Raw genomic sequence first — 14319 nt, forward strand, 5'->3', positions numbered from 1 at the left:
GTTGTGTTGCTTACCAGTCGAGCACATGTTGTTCACGGGCCTGGGACAGCGCTTCTTGGATGGCGTGCAGCTACTCATCGATTTCTTCGGGTGTGTTCGAATGCCGCTGGTAGTTGATGTAGTCGTCCTCGCACCTTTGGAACCGGCCCTAGTCGACTTGATGATTGTTTCGCCTGAACAGCTGATACTGATTGACTGAGGAGCCCACTTCCACCACCACCGGATAATGATCCGAGTTGAGCTCCTGGTAGACGACCGGCTGCGAAATATGGTCGTTCATTTTGGTGATGTATAAATCGATTGTCCGGGAATCTGGGCTCAGGATTGTGAAGTGGTCGTTGCTCCAGATGGCACCGTTTCGACTGTTGCCCCAGGCTTGATGCTTTGCGTTCAGGTCATCGGCAATGATATACTGACCTTGCCTCCTCATAAGCTTGACGATGTTCCTCCGAAGGGCAACCGATGGTCCGTCGCCGCCTTTGGTTTGAGTTGGTACGCCACGATGAACGTCGCTAATTCGACACCCATGACCTCGATGACACTGAGATGGAAGCTATAGCGCGTAATTTGTGCTAGCTGTTCCGCTTACCGATTCGTGACCCAGCTCGAAAAACGGACGGCTTAAGCGCCACCTCAAAGTGGACCGTCCGTCGCTTTTAAGATGCCCGGCGAAACCCAACCTCAGGACGGGTTTTATTATGTGTCTGAGCTATAAGGGGACCATCTGTCGGAAATAAGGGCCTCAAGGAACCCGAAGAAAAACTGATGCTAACTGTCGTTCTACCAAAACCCACAAAAACACCACTCACGAGTTATCCTCACCGGACGGACTTCTTCTCTTCCCAAATCGTATGACCGTCTAGGACACGTGATTGCTGAAGCTGATTTACCGGGCAGCCCAATCTGGAGTACAACCTACAATTAGAATGACGCGAAAAACATGAGAAATCCTTCGGACTACAATTATCGTTACATGGAAGCTTTACTTAACGGAAACGCATTTATTCAACGGAAACAAGACAGATATACATTTATTGCGGTTTCGATTACCCTAGGGTTTTATTCATATTTGTTCTTCCCTCTTTCACTTCCTAGCTTCCTACTTGTGTGCGCTTTTCTATTTCTGGTTCTAGCGATGGCTAGCCTAGGCTATCGTTTGTGATGATCGAGCTTGTGTGTGTGTGGAGATATGCATGCATGCTTGTTTTCCACACCTGTTTTCTTTTCACTTTCCGGAGTTTTCTACTCCGGCCGGCAAGTGGTCCTATACCGACGAATGGTGGCCGGGGCGATGATGATTCCAAGACGGACGGCTTCCGTGCTGGTGCTGCGAATCACGCCGACAACGGAGTATGGCGCTCGCATTCGACGCGGGGACGTCGATTTCGTGGACGGTTTCCACGGGTTGGGGTTTACAACAAAAGCCTTTGCTCTGCCGGAGAACCGAACCTCCCTTCCTAGATCTCCCCCGATCCGGGACCCTTGACGATGAAGCGTGGGGTCGAAAGCGCGCTTGGCGAAAGGTTGCGGTGTGCCGAGCTGGCCTGGATATCGATAGAATCAATCCTAGACAAGAAGCCGTCGAACGGCTGTCTCGACGCAGTCAATTTTTTCCATACAAACATCACAATGAGTTTACCGTTTCTACACACAATTGCACACACAAAAAGGTGACCGCACGTCACCTTTGACCCTAATGTTGAACTTTAGGCTACACGGAAGGAACATAATTAACTTTACTTTAAATCTTAAGACTTCTCACATTTAAACGTACCAAATTAAACACACCGCGACACTGAGTACATATAAGTACTAACTACTCGCACTCTCGCCTCTTCCACGGTTCAAGTCAAAGTGAACGAGTAGAAGTCCAAAAAGTCCTCAGATTAAATGCGACTATCACGGTCTTCCTGGTCGGAAGTGCGTCAAATCCCCGAAGTGATTCAACGACCTTTCGAACAATCAACTCTCATCAACCTTTCCTTCGTGTCACCTGAAGCTACATCTCTTTCACACTTCTCTTCTTCTTCTTCTTCTTCACACTTATGGTCTGGATAATTCCCCTCATTAGCATCGCACATGCGTGCGGACCAGTTAAAAAAGAGAGAATGGTTCGGGATTGAACTTTGGACTTTTCGAGCTAGATCGGTTTTGGTGGTGGCTTGGGAACGATGGCTTGACTGTTATAATTTTCTAAGGCGACATTCTTGTATGCCAATTATGCGGATTTAAGTAGGGGTGCATTTTATTCGGAATGGTGACATTTATTATCGCAATATATTTTAAGTGAACTATGGGAATTAAGTGTAATTAACATTGAACGAGCATTATAATAATGATAAACAAATTTAACACGAAGAATAAATTAACATTGAAGCATCCAAAATATGATAACAATTTAATTTATTTATAATAATAGCAAATAATATACATTTAAATCTAAAAATAATATATACAAAAGTGACCATGTTACAAAGCTTGGCAGCAGGCGACAGTTGATTTTGTATCGAATTGCGATGGCCTAACCACTTTCCCGGTCGAGTCGCACGATGCGAAAGTCCGGGATGTTGACGTTCACCTCCGGTTTCAGGTGCGTTTCGGCGATGAACGCCACGTCTATTTCCTTTTCCTCCAGGAAATCCTTCAGCTCGATCGTTTTGCTCTTGAGCGAGCAAGCGTTTCAGTTGACGAGGCTCATCAGCCTAGCAGTCATTTTCAATGCCAAGAGTGAAGACCCAGTCGAAACGGGTTTTACATCAGCGCAGCCGAGTGGCGAGCTGCGCGAAGATCGATTGCTCCGGGGTGTAGAGCGAACTAGGGAGTGGGGGTCATTCGCTGAACGATGGAGCCGGCGGTGCTGGAGCTTGAACCGACGCAGCTGCCAGTCGCTTGTGCGGTTGCAACGGTGGCAAGATTGGAATCGTTCGACGGGCAGCCGCAATGGCCGGATAGTTCATCTCGTTGAGTACAGGAACACGGTTCTTCTTCGGTAGGGTGGAAGCCTTCTTCCAGATTTCCAGGAATTCCGCCCTTTTTGAACAGTCTTTTGTGGTGGTCCGATGTTTATCGCCACAGTTGGCGCACTTGGGAGCGGCCACCTCCATCTTGTCGCACTCGTGAGTCGGATGGGGTTCGCCGCACTTGTTGCAGCACGGCTGCATGATGGATCAGGTAAAGCTGGTCACGATATCACCTCGCCTTTTCGTGACGAGCGATCTTGTGAACGGCCACTGGCTTCAGGCCGCAACTTTCGAGCTCAACTTGTAGCTCCTCCCCCTTCATGTCGTGGAGCCCTCGCAGAAAAGCCTTAAGCGGCTTCGTGCCGGAGTGGTCATGAATGAAGTACTCATACTTGTTGACCTCGAGAAACTCCACGACGGATTGATGATGGTTCTTGTTTGCCGGTATCATTTTCACGCCCTCGTTTCAGAGCCAAATAGTACATTTAAGCCCCTTAGCAATCAGCTAGCGAATTTTCGAACGCAAATCCGGTGGATCGCCGTTCACAAACCCACGATTGTTGTCAAAACTAGAGTAAGATGTAAGGTGATGTAAGCACTTAACCGAGGTTATTCCGGTTATTCGGCCCAAGGACGGTGAAATTTTCTTTTTCAATTTTCGGATGTTTTAGTGGTTTGCCGGATTTTGCAGATCCCATGAATGCTCCAGGTTTGAGACATTTTTGGGTAACCCATCAGATCATTCCGATTCAGATCATTGTCACGAACTTCTTCAGATATTTTTAAAACCATAGATCATGCAAATCCTTAATATTTCCACATTCTCTAGACTCTCCAATATATTCAAATAGGTACCTCAGATTCCTATGATTTATTCGCCATTCAGATTCTGACAAATAAATTCAACTTTTGTTGATCCCTCAATGCCTGTTGGCCATCTGCGTTCGTCGAATGCAGTTGACGCCCTAACCCAAGCCAGAGAGTTTTTCAGTCAGTCAGTCTTGACGATAATAAGGCAATCCATGAGACAGCTGTGATCAGCTGACGATTTTTGTTTACCTTGATTTTTTGACAGATTCTGACCGGACTGACAGAACAATTCAAAGGAAATTCAAGACAAAATTTTCAAAACGACTTATCTGCTTTTGTAAACAAAGATTCAAACGACGATTTGACGAATCTGATAGTTTCTCACGCAAACCAACACCATCAACAGGTAGCGGAAACCTTTAGCTACCTATTGATGGTGTTGGTTTGCGTGGGAGTGATATTAGATTCGTCAAATCGTCGTTTGAATCTTTGTTTACAAAAGCAGATAAGTCGTTTTGAAAATTTTGTCTTGAATTGTTAAGCGCGGTTTACACCAGAAGTGAGTTCCGTTCAACTGCATACACACTCTGTTTTGATTTCGATTGTCAGTGCCATCGCTGAATGTGCTCATGGATAGGCTAATTGCAGCCCATTCGAGCAGTGAACGCCATCGCGTACGGATCGGTTGTGCGAGCGCTAAAATTACTAGTTTTTTTCGGATTGTGAAACAGTTTTTTCTGACCGAGTGAATTCTAAAAAGTTTTCCGAATTCGTGAATTTGTGAAATTAAAGTTGTGAAAGAAGGAACCAGAAAGCGTTTTTCGTACGGGAAAATGGCGGAAGGAGGTGGAGGAGGCGGTTTGCCTCCGGACAAAGACAGAGATAAAAGAAGCATGAACGGAAATGGCGGAAACAAAATGGCGGAAGAAGAACCACGTGAATCATGTCTGTACACGTCTAGGGATGCAGCACCGTACCGCGTGTTCATCGAAATAATCGACAGTACGCAACGCATCAACAAATTTTCTGTAGGATCAATGTTGCGAAAAATCGAAAAGTACCGAAACCAGATCACGGAGTTAAAGTATCTCGGACGAAACAAAATTATTGTGTTTTTAACTCATGGGTCAAAGCAAATCTTTTGGTCGGCGAAGCTACACTTCCGGAAAAAAGGCTACAAGGCATATGTTCCCCGACACCTCGTCTGTATCACAGGAGTGATTGGTGGAATACCGACGGATATCGAAATGGAGGACATCCAACAGGATTATGAGTGCGCTTTTCCAATTGTGAATCTGTACAGGCTAAACAGATGGGACAGAGAGAAAGGGAGAAAGGTTGCCTCAAATCGAGTGAGTGTAACTTTCAGAGCTAGCAATTTGCCGGAAAAATGAAGGTGTTTGGAACGTCAGTAAAAGTTCAACCATACGTTCGAAAGTTTGTTTTCTGCGATAATTGTCATCGCTTTGGACACCGAGAGGAAAGCTGCAGATCAAGGAAGCGGTGTGGAACATGTTCGCGCATACACGAGGATAGTGAAGAGCAGTGTGTGAATGAGGTGAAGTGCTTACATTGTCGAAAATCGGATCACCGAACAACGGATTCGAAATGCCCGGCGCGGCAGAGGAGATAAGCATCAAAACAATTATGTCCAAGAAGAACTTAACATACGTGGAAGCTAGAGAGCTGGTGGCTCCGATCGAAATGCAAAATAAGTACGATGTCTTGGCTAACATTTCAGAATTTCCAACGCTACCAAACACGTTCGCGAAAATGACCGCTGGAAAATACTCCATCCGAAATAACCAGCAATCCCAGCAGAGGAACTACAACGTCAACAACAAACAGGATGAAGCAACGTCAGGTAGTCTCAAGAAAGCGGCTAACGAATCGACTGTAGCAGCAAAAAAAATGAAACTCGACAATGAACGACAGCAGCACATCAGAGATCGCAATGCGGATTCAACATCACAAGGAGCTGGTCTGAACAATCCTATCGCCGTGAGCGAAAAGGAAAAATGGGACCACATCATCAAGAAAGCAAATGCTGACGCACTGGAAACAGCTAATCGCAACGTCCGGGGCGAACTCGCGAACTTCTACACGGCTTTGCTTCAATGCACCGGGGTCACGGAGGAACTACAGGAAAAAATTAAAGAATGTTCTAAGAAATTTTTAAATCTAGATAGTATCATAGCATAAACAGATCAGTTACCACTTGACAACTGCATTCGAATGACTTAATGTATTTCAATTTTTGTTTTCAAAAATGGCTAATTTCAGGTTTATGCAGTGTAACATACAGAGTCTCTCAAAAAATAAGGATGAGTTACAGAGAGTTTTAACGGTGGGAGACTATTCAGCAGCCTTTTTATCTGAAACTTGGTCTAATGAATCACTAGAACAAACGAGTAAGTACGATATTTCTCGGTACAACAAGTTCTTAAAGTCTAGACTTGATGGGTACGGTGGATGTGCAATCTATCTTAAGCAAGATATTGGATACACAATAATTGATATACCAGCACTATCAAATGCTACCCAAGCTGTAGCTATTAAAGTTTACTCATTAGATGTAATTTTGATCGCACTGTACATTGCACCTTCAATTTTGAAATCAGAGTTAGAGTCAGATTTATCTAAAATTTTCAGTTTAGTAACACGAAATTGTAGGACAATAATTGCAGGAGACTTTAACGCTCATCATCATACCTGGGGCAACGATTTCACCGACACGAAAGGATCAGTTGTTATGGATTTAATTAATGATAGTAATTTAATTCTTCTGAACGACAATTCTAAAACTTTTATACCAATACAAGTCAATAGGAAATCTACGGCAATAGACCTCACTCTTTGCACTCCGAACTTATTTTCTGATTTAGAATGGAAAACTCTTACATATGGAATTGGAAGTCACTATTTAATAATAGAAACAAATTACAATCACAATAAAGTAGAAAGCAGTAAAATCATATTCAATCACAAAAAATAAATGAAGAAATAAAAATTTAAACTTAGAAAACTGCAATAGCATAGAATATTTCCAAAAATAGTAGCAGACATTTATGAAAAAAATAAAATTAATAACAGATACAAACCGAAACACTGGTGGTCGAAAGAGTTGTCTCAGGCATGGGAAGAAAAAAACGAAGCTCGTTCAAAATTCAATAGAAGATCCACGACGGAAAACTTAATTATCTGCAAAAAAGCACAGGCTAAATTTAACAGACTCAAAAAGAATGCCAAAAACGAAAGTTTTAAGTCTTTCGTAGAAGAAATTAATCCAACAATGACTTCTAGTGAACTATGGTTGAAAATAGGAAGATTAACAGGAAAACAGAAACGCTTCACTTCTAATAGCATTATCCAAGAAGATAAGACATTAGCTAACATTTTCCTCGATAAACATTTTGGTAAGAATGAACCGTTTTTTATGGTTGACTCTACCTTTCATATTTCAGAAAATTTAATTAATTTGGATATTTTCAATAATATAATTAATTCTAAAAAGAGAAAATCATCAGCAGGAGGAGACAAAATTACATATTCTCTGTTGCGACAACTACAACCGGAGGCAAAAATTGTAATAATTAAACATTTGAATGATATCTGGAAGGATTGTTACCTCCCAATGACTTTAAAAACCATTAAAATTGTAGCTATTCCAAAACCCGGTAAAGATCAGTCAAACATAGAAGGCAAAAGACCGATTTCTTTAGTACCTGTTTTAACAAAAATTATCAATTCAGCTGTTTTAACTAAATTACAAAAAGTTCTAGATAACAAACAAATAATCCCAGACACATCATTTGGCTTTCGAAAAAACATGTCAACCATTACATGCTCAAACTTTCTTGTTAACACAATCAAACAAAATAAAAGAGATAATTTCTTAACTGCGGTAGTATTCATAGATTTATCCAATGCATTTAATGCGGTGAAAACAGATATACTTGAAAACATCCTTATCAACTTTGGTATACCCGGTGAGATTACGTCATGGATTGTAAGCTTTTTGAGAAATAGGAAAATTGCATTTAATTTAAAGAACCATGTAATCGAAAGATTCGTTTCTAATGGGCTACCACAAGGTGACGTACTGTCACCAACCTTATTTAATTTATACACGGCTTCCTTACATAATGTTTTAGAAAATGATGTTGTACTAGTCCAATACGCAGACGACTTCGCGGCAGTAATAAAAGCAAAAAACCTAGAAATATTAAACAATAAAGCACAACAAGTAATAGATACAGTTTTTCAAAAGTTAGGCGAATTAAATTTCAGTGTAAATGCACATAAAACTAAAGCAATACTTTTCCAAAATAGTAACAACATTCTTCATTTAAAATACAACAATACAGAAATAGAAACTGTTAAATCGCACCCTTATCTTGGAATTACTTTAGACAGATATATGAGCTTCGGAATACACATTAAAAACACAAAATTGAAAATAATAGACAGGTTAAATATGATTAAAGTTATCAGTGGGATGAAACAAGGTGCTCATCCTCAAACAATGGTTGCAATTTATAATGCAATTTTCCGTAGTGTCATCGAATATGGAGCTTCCATATTTAACAACGCTGGCAAAACCAACAGAAAAATGCTGAGTACGATAAATAATCAATGTTTGCGCAGAATAACCGGTTGTACCAAAACTACCCCTCTTAATTCTCTGGTTGCAGTTGCCGCTACACAAACTTTAGATCATAGACACGAGCTAATTACTTGTAGAGAAATAGCAATAAGAGCTGTCAATTCCCAAAATTTAATTGCTAAACAGCTAATAACCTTAGATAATAATGTCGATTTTGATAAACTAACATACCTAGAGTCACTTTTGTTAAAGAAAACATATATTTGAATCTATTTCACCATTAACTTGTATTGATATCAGTTTACCAAAGATAAATGTCTGTACACAATTAGAAACAATAGATTCGTCAAAGAGTAACACTAATCCAGTAAGACTTAAACAGGCCGTTCTATGTCTCTTTAATGGAAAATATAAAAATAGACCCAAAGTATTTACAGACGCATCCAAAATAGATAAATCTTGTGGAATAGGCATTTTGTTGCATATAACAATAGTAGGTATTCATATAAGTTAGAACTAGAAACATGCATTACAACAGCAGAACTAATAGCCATAGACCAAGCACTCTCTATAATAGACCAGGAGAAAATCAGTTTCGCAGTTATATATACAGATTCAAAATCATCCTGTTTAATAATAAACTCTGGACAGTACTCTAGTAAGACACCCCAACTAGTCAATCAAATAATAGCCAAGGCAGTAAAATGGAATGTATCATTGCAATGGATTCCTAGTCACACTAATATCACAGGCAATGAAACAGCGGATAGTTTAGCAAGAACTGCTATTTCTGGTACCTTAACAATACCTAATTGCATATTACTTTCAGACGCTTTTGGCTTATTCAAAAACAAGTCAATTGAAAATACGAACGAGTGGTACCGAGAATATGCTATTGAGAAAGGGAAACAATTTTATCAATTTCAAAAAACAGTTAATAAAGAGGCATGGTATTTTGATAAAGGCTTGAGTAATCAGAACGTAAGGCTATTGAATAGATTAATAACAGGGCACGATTGGTCTAAGTATTGGAGAGCAAAAATGAAATTAGTAGATAGCGAATTATGTGAAATCTGTGACGAACCTGAAAATGGAGAGCATGTTGTGTTGCATTGTGTGAGATTTGGAATAGTTCGTTCAAAATATTCGTTCGACTGCAGGTTTCGAAATCTAATTGATCTGTTTAATAGCAAAAACATTGATACCTTGATAGATGTTTGTAAGTTTTTAAAAGAAATCAATATGGATATTTAAATTGCTCATTTACTGTAGAATAAATCCGCTGGCCTCGATGCGGGGGCCGGTTGTTGTGGAATTGAACGGGAGAGCCTTGTACTTGTGCGGAAAACCAAAAGCATCTGGTCATCTGCTGTACACCTCTCGCAAAAAAGCAACAGGGCATTATAGTCACAGTAACTCTGCCCTTTAAAAAGAGCTGTCAAAGATAGCTCCAGAAGAAGAAGAAGAAGAAGAATTGCAGCCCGGTGGCATCCCTATCTCACACAATAGGTTTGTTTTGCAGCCAACATTGCGCGACCGTATCCCACTGACAGTTCTGTATCCTAATGAGAATCAAATGTGATGTTTGTAAACAAAACACATACTATCATGAATTTTACACTGAGATGTTGGCTGCAAAAACATGGCGTCGTGCCACCCACCTGGCTAATTGCCTCTCCTGTATCTTTATCGCTTCGCTTGACACGGCCATTGAAAGGTGCCCCTTTTCTGCCTCTCTTTTATCGTTGTTCGTTATCTATCGAGAGCGATTTCTGCAAACCCTGCACCATTGCCAAAATCGTGGTAATTTATCCTTCTGGCATTTTGAATTATTGTCTATGCTGAACAATTCTCAACCGCAGATCTATATCAGTAACAGTAAGAGTTCTAAGATTAGGAAGTAATGTGAACATTGTGATCATCAATAATAGAGAAATCGTTTTAGACTTGTCAAAACACGAATTGTGATAAATCACACGCCGTTAAGCACCAAACCCTTTTTATTTACTTTCTAACACAGCATTTATTTGAAGCTATTTTTTATCTGGCTGCATTACCAACAACGGCATATAATCCACATACTTCTTACGTCCGTGTCACTATACTTGTACCTTGTTCGATAAAACAGATGAATTAGTTCATGGCGGACTGGACATGTGGCTTATTTTATTAGCGAAGTAGTGATGGAATGTGGAGTTTAGTTACAAGCACAGGGCGGAAGTTTCTGCACTTACAAACTGTTCCGGTACAAGTTTAGTGTCCTGGATAACCAATGAGCAAGAACGTGACTTCAAATTACCTTGAAGTCCTGGGATTCCCAAGCCTCCAGACTTTACTTCTTCTAAGGCTTCTTATACTTACTACACACGCAGAACCATGGTGCAATTACGTTATTCTATCGATCATTTTTCGTTTTCTCTTTCATACGTATATATTTTCAGAATCTGGCATTGATTACATACAATATACTGTAGTCTATCTCTCTGAACGGTATGAGCCCTGGTACTTCCATGATCGTTATGTGATTGTTGTGCGATTGATTAATGCTAAACCTGGAACAAACTTTTATCTTGTGCTACTAGGAGTATTCATAACCAGGAAAGCGTCCAAGGTTTGAATTCCTTTGGTTTTTTTTTCGTGCAGTTCAACCAACAGTAATTATAGCATTTATTCTTGATTTTCAAACAAGTGCAGATCGCGGCTATGCTGTTTTGTTTTACGCCGACGTATTAAGATAAGAGTGCAGATAAAATTTAGTACATTATATGCAATGGTTCTATCATAACAGTCATGTAAACAAGACCTCTATAATAGATCCCTTGATTTTTAACAGTATTGCAATATTGCGATCCAATCACTTGGAAACAAAAGTAAAAAGTGGACCGTTTCGAATCGATGGTACAAAACCAAATAAAGAAAACAAAAATGATCTTAATGAAATGAGTTCATCAGCTGTTTATTACAATAAAACTGTAAAAATAATCACTTACAACAAACGCAATTACAAAGTAGTGACAGAATTGAAAGTACAAAATCTATTACGCTAAACAAATTTGCTATCGTAATGCATACCTAAAAAAAATAATGAAAAATGCAAAATGATAAATATGGGAAACCACGATCAAAAAACGTAAAATTGGAGAAAAAAGTTAAATAGTTCGAACGAAAAAAAAAAAAAGTCACAAAGACGGTTACAAACAAAAATAACAATATCGACCAATAATTTAGCGTAACAAAAAATGTATCTCTCATACAGGGATCCCACCTAATGAATCTGTTCTTACCTTACGTGTGCCGATAAAGTTGGAAGCTATCTTTAGTCACTTCTCTTTGTTTGCAATAGAATATTGATATTTTACACCTAATTACGATCTTACAGTTTAGGCAAATAATTTAAATTTGGATTTAAATAGGTTTGTTAACGTAATTGAATCAATATGCATTTTCTCTGTTGTGTTGCCTTTGAAATAGTAATTTTCATTCTTGTTCATTTAAGTTGCTGTTTTATTTTATATGGCGATTCAGATTCCTATCGCCATGGGCGTCGTTTTGTTAGAGGGATAAAATCAGTGATGGGTGTATCAAACGGGTAATCTATGAAACGGATTTCACCGGAAAAGATAATTGGTAAATGCAGCATCAGGTCGAATGTAGATTTGAAATATGAGAGAATAATACAAAATGAAAGAAAGCAATGAAAACTGAACCTAACAAATGGAATGAGTTGGATCTATTTTTAGTCAAAGGATTCCATCGTTTCCCTTAATTTGCCGTTTGAACGAGATTCTGTTGCATGCATCCCTCGAATGATGGGGTCCCATTTACAGGGTGTGCAGATTGCATTCCCGTGTGTCAATTTGTGAACTGTTCAAAGAATGAACGAAGGAAAATAAAGAAAATACAGATATCTCAGTTGTGCTATGTCAGGTCATAAGACTTAAAGTCCCTCCCCTGTCGCTTATGTCATACGATGGATATGCTCCTCCCCTAGTGCCGTCGTCAGTCCTTTACTCCTGCTACGGTGGTGCCGAATTTAGTTGTACTGTTCCGGAAGCACGTACGAGATGTCATCCCACGGGTGGCGATACAGTCCCTGCTTCAGACGCTTCTGATCCATGTAGTGTCCAATGAAGCCGATGCTGCGTCCTAGTACGAACAGCGAGTTGATAGCGCCGATTTTGATGTACTCCTGAGCTTCCTCACTGCAATGGGAAGAATATATTCACGATAAATAATATTTCAGAACGAAAAGAATTAATTATGCAATACTAGCAGACCCGACGAACTTCGTTTCGCCTAAAATTGATTAGTTCTCGAGTTATGCAGAAATTTCGGTTTCATTTGTATAGGAGCCCCCCTTTCCAAAGGAGGGAGGGGTCTCGAACCATATTAAGAACCTTCCCCGACCCCAAAAACCTCTGCATATAAATTTTTACGCCGATCGGTTCATTAGTTTCGGAGTCTATAAGGTTCAGACAGACAGAAATTCATTTTTATGTATATAGCTTTCAGCGAAACCTAATTATCAGATTAGTTTTTCGACCCATGTTACTAGAAAGGAGAAGCCTATATGGCATAATGTTATTTGGCATATTACGGAGAAAAAGAAAAATTTGGATAGCTCCGCGGAAATAACGCGCAGAGGACAATCCCCGCATTGAACAAATCATGCATAGTGTGCTTTGAATTGAGGTCAAATTAAAGCAAATCAACTGTCATGCAATCCAATCATTTGATGGAGTGCCCATAAACATAAAAAGATCAATTATTAGTTCTCTGTCTAGGTTTTGAATTTTATTTTCAGTGGTTCAGTTTCTTAGGGAAGCTAATCAATGAAGTATTTTACATAATCTCAACTTCATATCAAATTTGAAATGATGCTTCCATATAGTCACCAGAGCCCTCAGTCAAATCCTGCCTCAAATCGCAGTGCTTCTGCTGACCCCTGAGACACATAAAATTTCAAAGCTTTTCAACATTTCATTGAATTATGTGTTTTCTGTTCAGTAAGCATATGTTCTAGGAATGTCATAATTGTACTGTAATGTAAATGTAAATGTAAATGTAATGTAAATGTAAAAATGTAAAATGGGATATTGTTTTTGGGCTTTATTTAAACTAAAAGATGTAAAACTAATTGGTTTTTCTACTTCATTAATTTTGTGAGCAATCACTCCACCCAGACCATAGCCTGACGCATCAGACACAACAATAATTGGTTTTTTAGGGTCATAAAACTCTAGAAGATTTGCGGAAACTATAGATTCTTTACTCGACTTAAACGCTTGGTCACAATTTCTATCCCACACAAATTTTACGTTGCTCTTCAATAAATTATATAAATAATATAATTTTGAAGACAAATGTGGTATAAAACGATTATAATAATTTAATAAACCCAAATATGACTTAAGTTCCGTTACATTATTAGGAGCTTTTGCATTTTGGATCGTTAAAATTTTCTCCGGGCTAGGCTTTAAGCCATTTGAACTAATAATGTGACCAAGATAAGCCAGTTCTGAAACAAAAAATCTGCATTTTTCCAAATTAATCTTAATGTTTGCTTTCTCTAAACGCTCTAGAACCAAATAAAGCTTATGCCGACAGTCATCTAAGTTTTTTCCTGCTACTAACACATCATCCAGATAGCAATAAACATATTCTAAACCTTCTAATACTTTGTCCATAACCTGCTGAAATATTGATGCACTTGAGGAAGCACCTTGAGGAAGTCTATTGTATTTAAATAATCCTTTAATTGTATTGATTACCATAAAGTGTCTCGATCTCTCATTAAGAGACAGTTGGGTATATGCTCCCTCAAGATCTAGTGAACAAAATACTTTGCATTCAGCCAAACCGGCGAACAAATCTTGTGCAGTTGGCAATGGATAGGTGTTAGAAATTATCAATTTATTTATGGATACTTTGCAGTCAATCACC

General features: G+C 39.3%; 2 protein-coding genes across 7 annotated transcripts in view; one reads left to right on the forward strand and one right to left on the reverse strand.

Annotated features, from left to right (window-relative positions):
• Window positions 1–5413: 5413 nt before the first annotated feature.
• LOC134216526 (uncharacterized) lies at window positions 5414–5977 on the forward strand. The gene has a single exon (XM_062695392.1). It carries the CDS (start codon window positions 5418–5420, stop codon window positions 5970–5972), a length of 555 nt encoding a protein of 184 aa, XP_062551376.1. The 5' UTR covers window positions 5414–5417; the 3' UTR covers window positions 5973–5977.
• A 5325-nt stretch (window positions 5978–11302) lies between these two features.
• LOC134212395 (ATP-citrate synthase) overlaps window positions 11303–14319 on the reverse strand; it is an 86886-nt gene continuing 83869 nt past the window's right edge. For all 6 annotated transcript variants that reach the window (XM_062690186.1, XM_062690187.1, XM_062690190.1 and 3 more), the window contains one exon: window positions 11303–12578. In XM_062690186.1, coding sequence (XP_062546170.1) covers window positions 12410–12578 — 169 coding nt within the window. In that variant the 3' untranslated portion in view covers window positions 11303–12409. The remainder of the gene's footprint in view (window positions 12579–14319) is intronic.

Source organism: Armigeres subalbatus, chromosome 2, assembly GCF_024139115.2.
Source record: "Armigeres subalbatus isolate Guangzhou_Male chromosome 2, GZ_Asu_2, whole genome shotgun sequence".
Lineage (NCBI taxonomy): Eukaryota > Metazoa > Arthropoda > Insecta > Diptera > Culicidae > Armigeres > Armigeres subalbatus.